Below are 15,338 nucleotides of genomic sequence, written 5' to 3' on the forward strand. Positions count from 1 at the left end.
ATATTAGACTCTCAATTCCAGATTTCTACTGAATTCAAATCAGCCATCTGTGATGGCAGGTTTAGAGCCTGGGTCCACAGAACATTAGCTGCATCTCTGGATTAACAGCCCCATAATAATACCTCTAGGCCATCCCATCCCATGCCCTCCCCTCCCCTCTGTGAGTGTTGAAACATCAAAAATAGGAGCAGAAGTAGCCTGCACTGTCATTCAGTAGGACCATGGCAGATTATCCAACTCAGTCACCTATTCCTGCTTTCTCCCCATACCCTGTGAACTCTTTAGCCCCAGGAACTCAACCTAACTCCAGTGTTTTGGCTTCAACCATTTTCTGTGGCAGAGAATTATGCACTCTCAGGGTGAAAACATTACTCCTCATTCTCATGAAAGGTGTTGAAATCTAATTAAAATTTCACTGCCCAGTAGCTGAAAGAGGGAGGCTTAGTCTGCTACAACTAGACCATAGGAGGAAGTTCTGTAGTAAAAATAATTTTGCCTTTTGCTACTGGTCAGTGCAAACTCTAAGTTGCTGTGTCCTATAATTCGAATTTCAACCTGGCACCAGGGAAAAAAGTGAAGATATGCATTTATATAGCTCCTTTCACAACCTGAATGGTTCAAAACCAACTGAGCACTTCTGGAGCTGGAGATGTTAATGTTCATTTTAGATCTGAGTTAGATACATTTTTGTTAAGCAAGTGTTCTACGGGGTATGGGCCAAAGTCAGACGTAGTGATTGTAATGAGGTCAGCCAGGTGGACCTCATAGAATGTGAGTTCCCTGATTGGGGCTGTTAACCTGGTCCACTCAGGGAGCTCTGGCTGACAGGTATAAACAGGAGAGTCAGATGTTCCGTTCACTCTGAGAGATGGCTCTGAGGAAGCCAACCAGTGTCAAATACCGTGCACATGTAAATAGAGGGGGGTTTGGTGATGGCGTCCATGGAGTTATGTCAACAGGTTTATGGAGTTCAGCCACAGATCAGCCATGATCTCATTGAATATCAGAACAGGCTCAAAGGTGCTGAATGGTCTACTCATGTTCCAGTGAAGAGTAGCAACAGTTGTAACGTAGGAATGATGCTCATTTATGTGTAGCAATCTGTCACAAATAGCTAACGATAACCAACAAATCTGGCTTTGTAATGTTGATTGAGGAGTAAATTCAATGCAGCGCTAGCGGACCTTCAAAAACTCTGTGAGAGGGATGCCGCAACCTCACAGTTTCACATTGCACACAAAGCACAGCGCCTCTGACTGTGTAGCATCAGCTGCGCTTATAGTGCTCAATCCCTGGAATGGGAATCAGATCCGGAAACCTCTGACACCTGGGCAAGAGTGTTGCGCACTGAGTCACGTCTGACAAAAGGGAGCTGGACTTTATCCCAAGTTGTTCGCCTTTTGGGGCTGGAATTTCTAACCAGTTGAATTCTTTCAGAAAAGCAGGGGCCTTTTTTTAATTTCTGGCCATCACATCTGATGGTAAAGTCTTTTCTTTCTGTTGAGACAATAGGGGGAAGAAGGTGTTTGTGACGTTCTACAGATGCTGAAGGATGAATTCAAGTTATCATTGGCTCTTGCAGGTCAGTGGCATGTGAATAATTGTCTTGGCATTAAGAATATTGACATAGCACTTTGAATCATATCCTGCCAAAAAATGAAACTGTCTCCAATATTATTAGTCCAACTATCTGTCAATCTTTTTCTTCGGTTTTCTTCCTTCGATCCTTTACAGAGTTGTAGAATCATACAGCGCAGAAGCAGACCCTCCGGTCCAACCAGTCCATGCTGACCATAATCCCACACTAAACTAGTCCCACCTGCCTGCTTGGTATATATCCCTCCAAACATTTCTTAAGCATGCACTTCTTCAAATGCCTTTTAAATGTTGTAATTGTACCTGCATCCACCCAATTCCTCCAAAAGCTCATTCTGCACACCAACCACTCCCTGTGTAAAAAAAGTTGTCCCTCATGTCTTTTTAAAATACTTCTCCTCTCACCTTAAAAATATACCCCCAGTCTTGAACTCCCCCACCCCAGTGAGAACAAAAAATCCTTGGCTTTCACCTTATCCAGGCCCCTCATGATTTTACAAACCTCTATAAGGTCACCCCTCAACCTCCTAACACTCCAGTAAAAAAAGTCCGAGCCCACGTTAATATCTCAAACATGCCTGACACTCTTCAGTTTCAGTTATCGTTATTTTACTTGCCTCCTGGCCACTGAATTACTGAATGAGTTGTCAAAAGTCTGAGTCTATTTCATGGTTGACACCTATTTTCCCATATTGACTTGGCTCGGTCAGAAATGACTCACCTGGCTTTGTTTCACTTTGTGTGTGTGTTTTTTTAATGAAACATCAAAAATCCCCTGGTGTGGAGCTAAATGGGCTGGACTGGCATCAGGTCGTCATGGTGACACAAAGCACTGCATTTGTTGATAAGAAGTGAGAGGTCTTGTTGTGTCTGCCACAAGAAACTGTTGCCTATTGAGTACGGTGTTCAGTACTGACAACCCCCACCCAACTCTTGTCTTGCCTTGCCTGTGGTATTTTGGTGTTCCCCACTTGTCCAATGAAATACTCACAGTGTGACATTTGTCTGGTCACCTGGATGCACTACTCTCTCTTTTCAACCTGCACATCGCCAATACGATGTACGATCTTACAGAACACTGACCGGCCTGGGTTGAGTGGGCATGGAGATGATGTGTCCACTCGTAGGAAGGACTAGGACCAGAAGACACAGCCTCAGAGTGAAGGGGCAACCCTTTAGAACTGAAATAGGGAGGAATGTCCTCAGCCAGAAGCTGGTGAGTCTGTGCAGCTCTTTGCCACAGAGGGCTGTGAAGGCCAAGTCATTGAGTGTATGCAAGACAGAGATAGATAGGTTTTTGAGTAGTAAGGGCATCAAGGATTTTGGGGAGAAGGCAGGAGAATGGGGTTGAGGAGCATACGGGCCATGCAGCAGCAGCATTAATGAGCCAAATGGCCTGATTCTGCTTCAATATCTTATGATCTTGACTTAGGATGTAGAAACAGGGGGAGGCCGTTCAGCCCCTTGAGCATGTTCAATTTGGCCCTCGCTGATCTGTAACTTAATTCAATCCATCCACTGTGTTTTCAAATCTCTTAATCTACTTTCCTAACAAAAATTGAACAATTTTGGTTTTGATAATGGACAGGCATAATGCAGCCAGGTTAATTTGAAGAATTTGTTCACTAAGGCCCCTTGAGGATTCCTGAATAACAAATGTTTCCAGTGTAAGTTGGAGCTTGTATGTGAGCACCCTCCTATCCTGGGGCATTCCAGCACCCGTGGCTGGATTGGTTGACCTCAGAATCATCTTCCTTTATGCTAGCTCTGGCTCTCAGGTGGGTGCCTCTCCATCTGACTTCATGTTTTTTAAGGTTCTTTCATTGCACACTTGGCCAAAGGCTGTTCTCGGTGTCAGGGCCGTCACTGTCAACTCACTCCCCAAGTCAGTGCTTATGTCTATGTTTGAACGAAGGCTGGAACAAAGTCAGGAGCTGATTGATGCTAGCGTAACCCAAACTGACCATCAGTGAGCAGATTAGTGCCATCCAAGTGGGTAGGCTCAGTGGGCAACACTGCCGACTGTCAGCACCAGGGACCCGGGCTCAATCCCACCCTCGGGTGACTGCCTGTGTGGAGTTTGCACATTCCCCCTGTGTCTGCGTGGGTTTTCTCCCACAGTCCAAAGATGTGCAGGTTAGGTAGACTTTCTAAGTTGCCCAGAGTGTGCATGGATTTGCAGGCTAGGTGGATTAGAGTTATGGGGTAGGAGTTGGACCTGGGAGGGATGCTCTTTAGAGGATTGGTGGGGACTTGATGGGTCGAATGGCCTGCTTCCGCGCTGTATGGGTTCTATGATTGTACGTGCTGCTTGATAGCCCTGTTGATGACACGTTCCATCATTTTGCCTGAGATTGAGAGAAAGCTGATGGTGTGGTGATTGGCTGGGTTAAATTTGTCCTTTTTTTGAGGACAGGAATTAACTGAGCAGTGTACTGCAACAGCTTAGCAAATGGCATGACTAGTACTAAAGAATATGTCATCGGCACTACTGGTGCAATGTTACCAGGGGCCATTGCCTTCACAGTATCTGATACAGTCAGCTCTTTCTTGATATCAAACTGCCTGAAGACTGGCATCAGAGATGCTGGGAACCACTGGAGGAGGCTGAGATGGATCATTTGCTTGATACTTCTGGATGAAGATCAGTGTGAATGTTTCAGCCCTCACGTTTGCCCTGATGTGCTGCGCTCTGCCATCATTGAGAAGGGAGGTAACTGTGGAACCTCCTCCACCTGCGAGCTGCATGAGGAGAACTGCAGAGCTTAGATTTGATCCATTGCTTGTGAGATTGTTTCGCAGTTTTGCATGCTGCTTTCGCTGTTGTGCGGTTTGTAACATTAACAGATTGACTCCACCTATTTTAAATATGCCTTGTGTTGCATACCCTCTTGCAATGAAGGAGGCTGATCCCATGGTTTGATAGTAATGGTAGGGGTGTGTGTGTGGAGATATGCCAGACAATGCATTACAGATTGTGGCAGAATAAAACTCTGCTGTCGTCGATGGTCCACAGAGTTTCATGGATGTGTTTTAAATTTTAAGTTGCGAGATCAGTTTGAAATCCATCCCATTTAGCACACAACACTCAGAGGGTATGCTTAGGGAGATGGTGTAGCCCAGTCTTCACCAGGACGCATGATGGTTACTTCTTAAGGCTGTTTGACTTGGCAAGTGTTTTCAGGGCCTTGGATAGTGAGAATGGAGGAAGTGTTACACCTTTGATGATTGCATAGAATGTGCCAAAGGTGAGCAGAGAAGTGTTGGAGGGGTGGTCCAGGGTATCCCAGAGGGAATTGTGACCGCGGAATGCTGATAGTGGTGCGGTGGGGAAGATTGTTTGGCAGTGATATTTTGCTGGAAGTGGCAGAAAAGGATCCTTTGAATGTGGAGGCTTCTTGGCTTGGGCTGTTAGGAGGAACATTATCACTGTTCTGGGAGGGGAAGGGGAGAGGGCAGAGGTGCTGGAAGTATGTCAGATACAGGTGAGGGTCCTGTCAACTGTGGTGGGGGGGGGTTATCGTCAGCTGAGGGAGAAGGAGAACATGACAGGGGAGGGGGGGGTCCCCTGTGGAAGGTGACACCATCTGAGCAGACGTGAGGGAGATGGAGAAACTGGGAGAATGAAGTGGGGTCCTTGCAGGGAGCTGGATGTGTGGAAAGTGTTGTTAAAGTAATTGTGGGAGTTGGGTGCATTTGTCATGAATATTGGTGAACAGTCTGTCTACAGAAATGGAAACAATGAATTCAAGGAAGAGAAGGGAAGAGACTGAGATGGACCAGGTGAAGTTGAGGGAAGGGTTAGTTAGATTGTGTTGTTTAGTGCCAGGAGGGACATCTCTTATTATCTTCACCTTGACCAATATTCCTTTCAGTGTATCTTCTGCGTGGGTGGCACAACTAACATGAAGCCTCCTGTGCGCTGAGCTGTGATAATTCTGAAGCCTAATAAACCAAATACTGGTAATAAATGACCAGTTTAGTGCAGGCAGCAAGAATGTTTACATTGCACAGTTCTGACCTGAACTGCAAATTCTCGGTCAGTTCCAGACTTGCTCGAAAACATAACAGTCAGTCTTCTTTGCCGGAGTTTTTTTCACTTTGTTTTTCATTCTGGGCAGGTTAGCGCAGATAAGACAAGTTTTCACACATATTCCTCTACCGTAAAAGAGATATATGCAGCACAGTAACATCACTGAACTCGGAGCTGAGAGGCCGAAACTAATGCGCTGCAGTTCAAGTTGCGAGGCAGCAGCTAGCGGAATTTAAATTCAGTTCATAGGGAACCGACTACTCTTAGCAATGGTGCCATGAAGCAATCTTCGAAGGTGGTTAAAAAAGAAACTTCTGATTCATTAATGCCTTTTAAAAGAAATCTACTGTCTTTATCCAGTCTGGCCTGCTTGTCACTCCAGAACTTAATGGATATGACTCTGACTTGGCTTATAATATAGCCATTCAGTTCAAGGGAAATTTAAGGTGGGCAACAATTGTTGGCTTTACTGACAGTGTGCACATCCCACGAGAGAACAAAAATAGAATTCCGGTAGGTTACTGGACAAATGCAAGTATGTTGAGAGACTCAAGGAAATCAGTTCAAAGCATTGAACCTGGAATTATTCAATCAGGCTTAGTTCCTTCTGCATTTCCTTTACCATCCCTTGAAATAGTGCATTATCCAGAGGTGGGTTGGCCTACCATGCATTGTGTGAGAAATTCCTCAATGGTTTCTCTTCCGCTCCATTACCCTGGAATCCCACAGTAATCTAAACGTTTCTGCATTACCAATTCTCAATTACAGGTATCCCACCCACCCCTTTCAGAACTCAGTTGAAGACACAGTGCTCAGTTTTGCGTGCACATCCTGGTGATTTGTCCGTTGAATGCTGCCTCAGGGCAGCCGCTCCCATTTTCTTCACTCCTGCTGTGTCCAAAGTCCAGTACTGAGTGGGCTGCATGACCCGAAGACACGGCATTCGGGCTCTCCTCCCCAACCCTGCCACGAAAACCGGGCACTGACTTCAGCCCTGCTCCCAGCTCACTGTAGCACTGGAGCCAGCATGTCCCACTGGAGTCTGCAACCTCAGCCTTCCAAGCCCTCATCTTTGCCATCGCAGAGGCAACCTACTTCCACCTTTAGTCCTTTCCCCATCCTTTCCCTTGCCTCAGTCAGCCACATGGCTGTTGTTGGATAGAGTGCCACTGTTTGATCTTGCTGGGATTGACAGTCAATCTGCACCATACAGACAACCCCCAAACAATGATTCCTCAGCTGGACTCAGCGGTGGGCTGATTACCCTACTCTGAACAGATAAGTAGACATGCCACTGAACGTTTGATCTTGATTTCAGACAGAATGATCAAAGCTTCATAGTCACTGAAGAAAGAGCAGCACGGTGGCTAGGTGGTTAGCACTGCTGCTTCACAGTGCCAGGGATCTGGGCCTGATTCCACCCTCAAGCAACTGACTATCTGTATGGAGTTGCACATTCTCCTCGCGTCTGTGTGGGTTTCCTCTGGGTGCTCTGGTTTCCTCTCACAGTCCAAAGATGAGCAGGGTGGGTGGATTGGCCATGCTAAATCGCCCCATAATGTTCAGGGATGTATAGGTTCGGTGCATTGGCCAGGTGGATGCTCTTCAGAGGGCCAATGTGGACCTGTTGGGCCGGATGGCCTGTTTCCACACTATATTGGTGCAATGGATGTGCAGGTGAGGTGGATTAGCCACAGGAAATGCAGGGTTGCAGGGACAGTGTCAGGAGGTGGGATGCTCTTTGGAGAGTCTGTGTGGAATCGTTGAGCTGAAGGCCTGCTTCCACACTGTGGGGATCCTTTGAAGTGACTGCGAGGTGTCAGAACAGTGGTATGTTGACGTGCCTAAGTCTCAATCTGTCCGGTACCAGCTGGCATGGCTGAGCAAGCGATCTTTGTGACAGCACTGGAAGGCTGTAACCCAAGGCTGGAGACACTCAGCAGGTCTGGCAGCGTCTGTGGAGAGAGAAACAGAGTGAACGGCTCTCCTCACAGATACGGCTGGGCTTCTCCAGCGCCCTCTGTGCTTGTTTCAGATTCCCAGCGTGCACTGAGTGTAACTTTTATGGAAGGTTCTGCTTTGAGTTGCAGTTCCCGATGGCAGTCTTAACTTGTTCCTGGGTGTGCAAGCCTGCACAGTTGACTGGGGTGAGGTTCCGGGTGTTAAACAGGAAGCTACGTCCTGTCCCAGCCATGTCAACATCATTGTCTGCTTTGACTTGTCATAGCTCCCAACAAATTTCACTCCGATATTTCCTCTGAGCGCAGTGACGCCAGTTTCTGGTAATTATGTCTGCATGTGTTCACTTGAGTCTCCAGTCAGTGATTAATGTCCCTTTGTGTTTCCCTATCTACGCTGCTCCTCTGCTTTACAGATGCCGCTGTTTTTTGTCAGTCGTCTAGGAAATAGATATATTTTTGAAATACAGAGCAGAATGGTTGCCACGTTACTATGGTAACTTCCTCACACCCTGTTGCTGTGTCTTCCAGTTCTGCAGAGCAAGAATGAAAGGAAGGCCGTGATATCAAAGAAGAAAGTATTCACTTATTTGCAGACTGCTTTTAGTGATTCTTGGGATGTGAGTGCCACAGGCTGGGCCAGCGTTTATTGCCTTTAAACAACACCATTTTTTTCAGTGGATGCAGAGCACATGGTAGGCCAAACCAAGAAAGAATGGCAGATTTCCTTCCTCAAAGGAGATCTAAACAGTTCCTATGGGGGATGAACTTTCAGATAAAATGGTGGATGCGAGCACTGTTACAACAATTAAAACGTTTGGATAAGTACATGAATAGGGAAAGTTTTGGAAGGATATGGGCCAGGTGCAGGCAGGTGGGAGTAGTTTAGTTTGCGATTATGGTCAGCATGGACTGGATTGGACCGAAGGCTCTGTTGCCATGCTGTGTAGCCCAATGACCATATGAGCGATTATGTTGAGTTACACTTAACTTGCTAAAATGCTTTAGGGAAGGAAATCTGCCATCCTTATCTGGTCTGGTCTGCACATGACTTTAGGCCCACAGCAATGTGGTTGACTCTCAATATCTGCAACAATTTGACAGTTTGATGGTGATAAATTCATGAGACTACATTTCATTGGTGATTTGTTAATTTATTTGAAGTTAAATTCTCCCGGATGGCTTGTGGCATTACTCCCGGCCTATTCAAATGCTGGTCCAATGATAGCTGCCACTTTTTCTCAATGCCCCAGATGAGGGGTCCTGAATCTTTGTTAAAGTCTAGGAGGTATCCAGGATGTTCTCTGAACTCAGGTTTAGAAAGGGGAGTTCCTCAACATCTGTTTCACAGTTTTCACTAGGTCCTCCCTTTCTTTCTGCTTTCAGGAGGTTTTACAATATTCTGACTTAGTTTGTGACCCACAACCTTCCCAAAGTGCATTAAAGGGTGAGCCACTTATCTACGCTGCTTCTTTAAGAGCAAAATATATCAGGCCACTTTTTCTACCCCTCCCCCTCACAACTTCCCTGCGGCAGACAACACCTGGCCCAACGTCTCCTGGAAAACAAACAGTGCCTTAGGACATTCCTGGCATTTACAGCCAATAAGGTACCCTTAGGAAAGCGTAGTCACTGTTATGATTTGCAGCAGCCAATATGCACACAACAAACTCCTACAAATCAAATATTTTGTTGTTGTCTGATTTTAGCTCAGGATATGTCTTGATGGAAGAGACACCCTTCTAGGTACCGGTCATGGAGATGTTGTATGTGTACCTTGTCTTTTAGGGAATTCAACTTTAAGGACTTTGCAGACAATGTTGGGGCTCTGCCTGATAGTTCTGCCGTGGTATTCCAATGTCTGCTTCATAGCTTGTATTGTGCTTTGCTGTTTTCAATAAATAATCCCACAGAGTTAATTGATCTCCAATTATTCATTAAGATCAATGCGAACTGCTAGGACGTATGAAAACCAGCCACCTCAGGCTTCCAGAGAAATGTCTAGGCCTCTGTTTTCTTGGATTGTCCTTCATTTCCCATTCAGGAAATCACTCAAACCACGCCACTCCTTGATTTACTTGATCTTCACCTGCCTGAAGTCAGCTGGCTTGGTTCTGCCTGGTAAGAAGCAGCCCAACAGCATGCCAACAAGGGTACCTCTGGTGGTTACCATTGGCCAGACCCCTGACAGGCTCCACTGTGAGTTCAGATTGCTCCTTTGATATCAGAAAATATGTGCCCTTTTTTATTCCTGTTTGCTTTGAACTGTGAAGAGGGTAGTCTCTATAAAACCAAAATAATCCACACAACGCTCAATATTCTTGGATCGGCAAGGCTAATACTTAAATTACTGCATTACTCTCATGAAGATTATGAGTAAAAATGAATGGTTTGCTAGGCCATTTCAGAGGGCAGTGAAGGGTCTCCCACTTTACTGGGGGCCTGGAGGCCAGTAACCGATGACAGCAATAATTTTTCTTGACAAGGACATTAGCTAACCAGAGAGGTTTTTACAACAATCTAACAGATTCATAGCCCCTCTTACTGATTACAGCATTGTTAATTTAATCAAGGGTATTTAAATTCTCCAGCTACTGAAGGGGGATTTGACATGGAATTTTACCTGGAAGTTGTAACCCCACCTCCAGCTGAGAGCTGGGAACCACTTGCCTATGAATTAACTTGAGACAGAAGTCCCAGCCTATGAGTAGGGAGAATGCTACCCTTTTAGGAGTTCTCTCAGTCCAGCAGCATCACCAGGGAGCAGTGACCACTGCTGGGACTATAGGCAGAAGAAGAGACACCATGGATATAGATTTCAAAACTAACTTGCTGTTTTCTGTTGTGTGTTTCCACCTTGTAAATTGAACTATAAATTTCTGCAATCTTGTGTGCTTCAAGTCAAATTAAATGTAACCTGTTTTCTTTCCCTAGACAACTATTACCCAACGTGAAAGGGTGATTAGGTTGCATTGTTGCATTTCAGCAGAATAGACAATGCAGTGGAGTACAACTATCTGGAAGGTCAATGTATTGTATCTCTTTTTAAAGTTATTCTTTAAGAGGCATGCTCATGAATTTGTAATTGCTTCACAGCATGTTATTTCAGGATATACAGATCTCATGAACCAGCTTACCTTGGATCACCTGAAGCATGAGACTCTATAGGAAGCATTCTGCTCTGTTTGAATGTAATAATTCAATATTAGCCCGGACCTGAGGCATGTCCTGTTTGTACATGATGTTTAGTTATAATAAGTATTTGTTGAATTCTTCAATACCTAGTTTCTTACATTATGGGAGGTAACATCAGCATTGCTGGTTCAGGTAAAATATCTTACAGAGGCAAACTCACCAAACTGTGGAAATAGATTCAATACTTATTTTACAGATTAACTTTACAAACTTTAATAACAAACGGAGTAGCACAGCAAGTCAGTGCTTAGCACTGCTGCCTCACAGCGCCAGGGACCCGGGTTTGATTCCAGCCTCAGGTGACTGTCTGTGTGGAGTTTGCACATTCTCCCTGTGTCTGCGTGGGTTTCCTCTGGGTGCTCCGGTTTCCTCTCACAGTCCAAAGATGTGCAGGTTGGGTGGATTGGCCATGCTAAATTGCCTGTGGCACCCAGGGATGCATAGGATATGTGGATTAACCATGGGTAATGCAGGGTTACAGGGATAAGGAAGGGGGATGGGTCTGGGTGGGATGCAGTTCATTGGTTTTGCGTGGCCTCGATGGGCCGAAACTCCCCGCTGTAGGGATTCTGTGATTCTATGAAACTTGGCTGGATGTTTGAGAAGAAAGTGTTTCCAAGTCCGGGTGGAAAGGGCATGTGTGCGAGATTAATGGCATTTCTCTGAAAGTGTTAGCACAGGCACAATAGCTTGAATGGTCTGCTTCTGCGCTGAAAGTTTTACTGATTCTGAAAGTGCGATAATACAAAACAAATTCCTCTTGCAATACTCAGAAGAGCGACTCTAAGAAAACTGCATTAAACTCACTTGCACTGTTCCCCCGTCTCAGAGCCGTGAATTAAATGTAAAATATTGTTTCAGGGTGTCGCAGTGTGAAAGAAATTGACAAATCTCTTGTGAAAAGGAATCTCTGGGCAACGTCTCGTGTCTGAGGACCCTCACTGCTTTAAAGTCAAGATGGAGTCATCAACGACCATTCAGAGCATTTTCAAGAATTCTCTAAGCAGAATTTTGATTCACCATAATACTTTGTTTGAAATTATTGTCACCATGAAAACGGCCAAACGTTTGTTAATCCTTCAGTGATAGTGCTCCAATGTACTGCACAATTTACTGTTTGAAAAAGAGACACATTTTGATATATTTCTAGGTTCAAATTAGACACCAACACTGTTTGAGGGATTGGATATGTCAGATAGCTATCTCAATCATTGTGAGTGCAATTGTACCCTTTTTGTATTTTGTTCCAAAGTTATCCTTTCAGAGAATGTGGGCGTCACTGGCTGGGCTATCATTTCATACTCATTCCGAGCTGCCCTTGAGAAGGTAATACTGAGCTGCCTTCTTGGGTCACAGCAATCCCATGTGATGTTGGAACACTCAGCATGCTGTTAAGGGATAGAGTTCCGCTATCGTGATCCATTGATGCTGAAGAAGCTTCTTACACACTGATATATTTCCAGTTCAGGACAGCGTCTGTTTTAGAGGGAAACATGAGAGAGCCAGGAAATAGTTACATCCCAGCGTTTTCTGAATTCATCTTTGCCAGCATCAAATTACTTAGAATAAACCCAAAATTAATAAACAAACAAGTGACAAATTCGAAGGTCTTCGATTTTCTCAGATTGGCAAAGGCAGAAGTAAGAGGAAGAGATAGTATGAACTGCTGATGCTGGAGTCAGAGATAACACAGCGTAGGGCTGGAGGAACACAGCAGGCCAGGCAGCATCAGAGGAGCAGGAGCAATATCGGCCCAGCATTTCTGAGGAAGGGTCCCAACTCAAAACATCAGCTTTCCGGCTCCTCCGATATTGCATGGCCTGCTGTGTTCCTCCAGCTCCACACTGATTTATAGTGAGAGGGAAGGTCGATTTATATCATTCTTGCCCCATCTCTCAAAGTGCTTTACATGGGAGGATTTATTGTGCCCAGTCCTTATTACTAAAAACAAAACCAGAAATTGTTGGAAAAGATCAGCAGAGCTGGCAGTATCTGAGGAGAGAAATCAGAGTTAACGTTTCAGGTCCAGAACAGTTCTGCTATTCCTTCTTCTTAGGATTAATTTTCCCTATTATTCAGTTTTAGTTGTTTTAAATGTAGAAATAAATGTACAAACATACGAGTTTGGAGCAGAATTTGGCCCTTCAGTCCTTCAATTCACTTCACCATTCCATGAGATCACAGCTGATCTGCTGGTATTCCAAATTCTACATTCCTCTATCTCCACTAACACTTCAGGCCTCATGGGTCTTTGTCAGAGCTGGAAACTTTTTTCCTTAAACAGCAATCTGCAGTCCAGGCACACCTCACTCCACCGCATCATTCCTACTTTGTGTGAAATCCATTAAGCAGAAACTGACGCGTGGAGAAATTTGCAGAGACAGAGAGAAAGGTTGAGAGTTGAAAATGATTAGATAATAGACAGGAGATGAATGCAAGATTGGATAATGTTGTAAGGCAAAAGCAGGGGTTTTAATGGAAAAAGATGACAAATATCAGTTGACATCTGGAGTGTTCAAGATATTTTCTACTCAACCTAGTATGTGTCTCTGGAGACTAGAGAAATATGAACCCAGGACTTCTGCCTCAGAGGCAGCGACACTATCACTGTATTGAAAGAGGCCTCTCTCAACATTAAAGGTATTTTCTAATCAACCTGTTCAGTGATTCTGTTATCGACCCCTGGAGGAAGGTGGAACTTGAACACAGGGCTCCTGGTTCAAAGGTACGAACACTAGCACTGCACAGCAAGACCCCCATTTTGAGTCTTTTATTTTTTAAAATAACTTTTCTCGACCTATCCTTTTGATTCTTTTCACCAACTTAAATAGCCTTAACATTTCAAATATCCTTTAATCTTAGATAATTCCAGAGTGCTTTTTAATCAAGCTTGATATTTCTATTCAACCTGTTCTGAGATGTTATTACACACCTTTGGAGCATATGAACTTGAGCCCAGATTTCTTGACTCAGAGGCAAGGATACTACCGCAGTGCAACAAGAATCCTCTCTAGAGTGTGTAAGCTGTTTTTCTAATCAAACCTGTTCAGAGCTGTCATTATACACTTCTGGAGAAGGTTTGACTTGAATCCAGGCCTCCTGTTCCATGGAGAGGGACACTACCGCTGTACCATAAGAGGGCCAAGAAATGAAGGAAAGAAGTGCCATCTTGTGTGTTTAATTGTTCTGTGCCCGATTCAGTGAGTTTGCTGACTGATTGACCCTCATAGTGCTTGATTGGTTGAGCCTGGGCGTTGATTTGGACCAATGCAAACAATTTTCAGACTGATCGTATTTTTTGTAAATTTTAGTCTTCCGGACTCACTTCTTATTTCTAATCTCTGTATATGTGTTTTGTATAATTATTCTTCTCGAGTTTCGTAGCTAATAAACTTGCTCTTTTTTTCTTAATTCAACAAAGCCTGGTTAAACTGAGTCCTCTTAAAACATCGAATTTTAATGGGACAGGAACAAAGGTGTCCACAGGAAGAGAATCCTTTTAAAATTAACCTTGGTGCAAACACTTGGGGGTTGGGTAGTTAAAGGAAGTTGAACAAGATTGCCCCTCCTCACCCAGGAACTTAGCATTTGCGATATCCCAACTAGAACCATAATGATTGAGGGACTTTTTTTTAGATTCCCTACAGTGTCGGCCCAACAAGTCCACACTGCCTCTTGAAGCATCCCACCCAGACCCATCCCCCTATAAGCCACACACCCCTGAACACTACGGGCAATTTAGCATGGCCAATCCACCTAGCCTGCACATCTTTGGACTGAGGGAGGAAACCCACGCAGACACGGAGGGAATGTGCAAACTCCACACAGACAGTCACCTGAGTCTGGAATCGAACACGGGTCCCTGGCACTGTGAGGCTGCTGTGCTAACCACTGACCCACAGTGCCGCCCCTACTATGGGTCTCCAGCAACCCATGCAAAGTATCATTCCTATTGAGTCAGCACTCATTCAGCCATCACCAAGAATGCAATTCCAATTGGTCTAAGGTATTGTGGATGTCATTTTGGTTGAATATAAATTAATATCTATTCAGATGTTGTTTACTGGTGAGTTGGTCAAACGCATATGGAGGTAATTAGGAATGAAAGCATGGCCCCTCAAACCTGCCCCACTATTCATTATCAACTCTTACAATTGTTGTCAGTGATGTGGCTCTAAGATCAGGTTCGCCAGCCACGCAGACATCCACAGAACATCTGACAAGCGACACAGAATTTCCTAGATGGACAATCATACTCATTAGTAGCTGATGATGGCAATGTTATGATTGAGTTGGAGGAGTGCACTGTATTCTTCTAGTTCCATTATTCCTTTGGTCACAACATGAATTGATTTATTTTAACTAATTATGTATTTCGTCTCTAATTGTGAAGTCCCCATAGTCTTATGGGGCCACAGCGCCACCAGTGTACTTGAGAGACAACTGGTGGAGGGAAGACATTAAGTGGGGAAGTCCTTCATGGTAATCTTAGCCAGAGCAGTAATGGAATCCATGACGCATTACAAAGCAGCACCTGAGCTAAGCACACTCCACTG

The 15,338-nt window shown here is 44.6% G+C and overlaps 1 protein-coding gene across 1 annotated transcript in view; it reads left to right on the top strand.

Moving 5' to 3' along the window:
• The window catches only part of hao1 (hydroxyacid oxidase (glycolate oxidase) 1), a 45,146-nt gene extending 30,953 nt beyond the window's left edge, over positions 1-14,193 (top strand). The window contains exons 7-8 of the mRNA XM_048535560.2: positions 1,513-1,582; positions 11,644-14,193. Coding sequence (XP_048391517.1) covers positions 1,513-1,582; positions 11,644-11,714 — 141 coding nt within the window. The 3' untranslated portion in view covers positions 11,715-14,193. The remainder of the gene's footprint in view (positions 1-1,512; positions 1,583-11,643) is intronic.
• Positions 14,194-15,338: the final 1,145 nt, after the last annotated feature.

Source organism: Stegostoma tigrinum, chromosome 9 (genome assembly GCF_030684315.1).
Source record: "Stegostoma tigrinum isolate sSteTig4 chromosome 9, sSteTig4.hap1, whole genome shotgun sequence".
Taxonomy (NCBI): domain Eukaryota; kingdom Metazoa; phylum Chordata; class Chondrichthyes; order Orectolobiformes; family Stegostomatidae; genus Stegostoma; species Stegostoma tigrinum.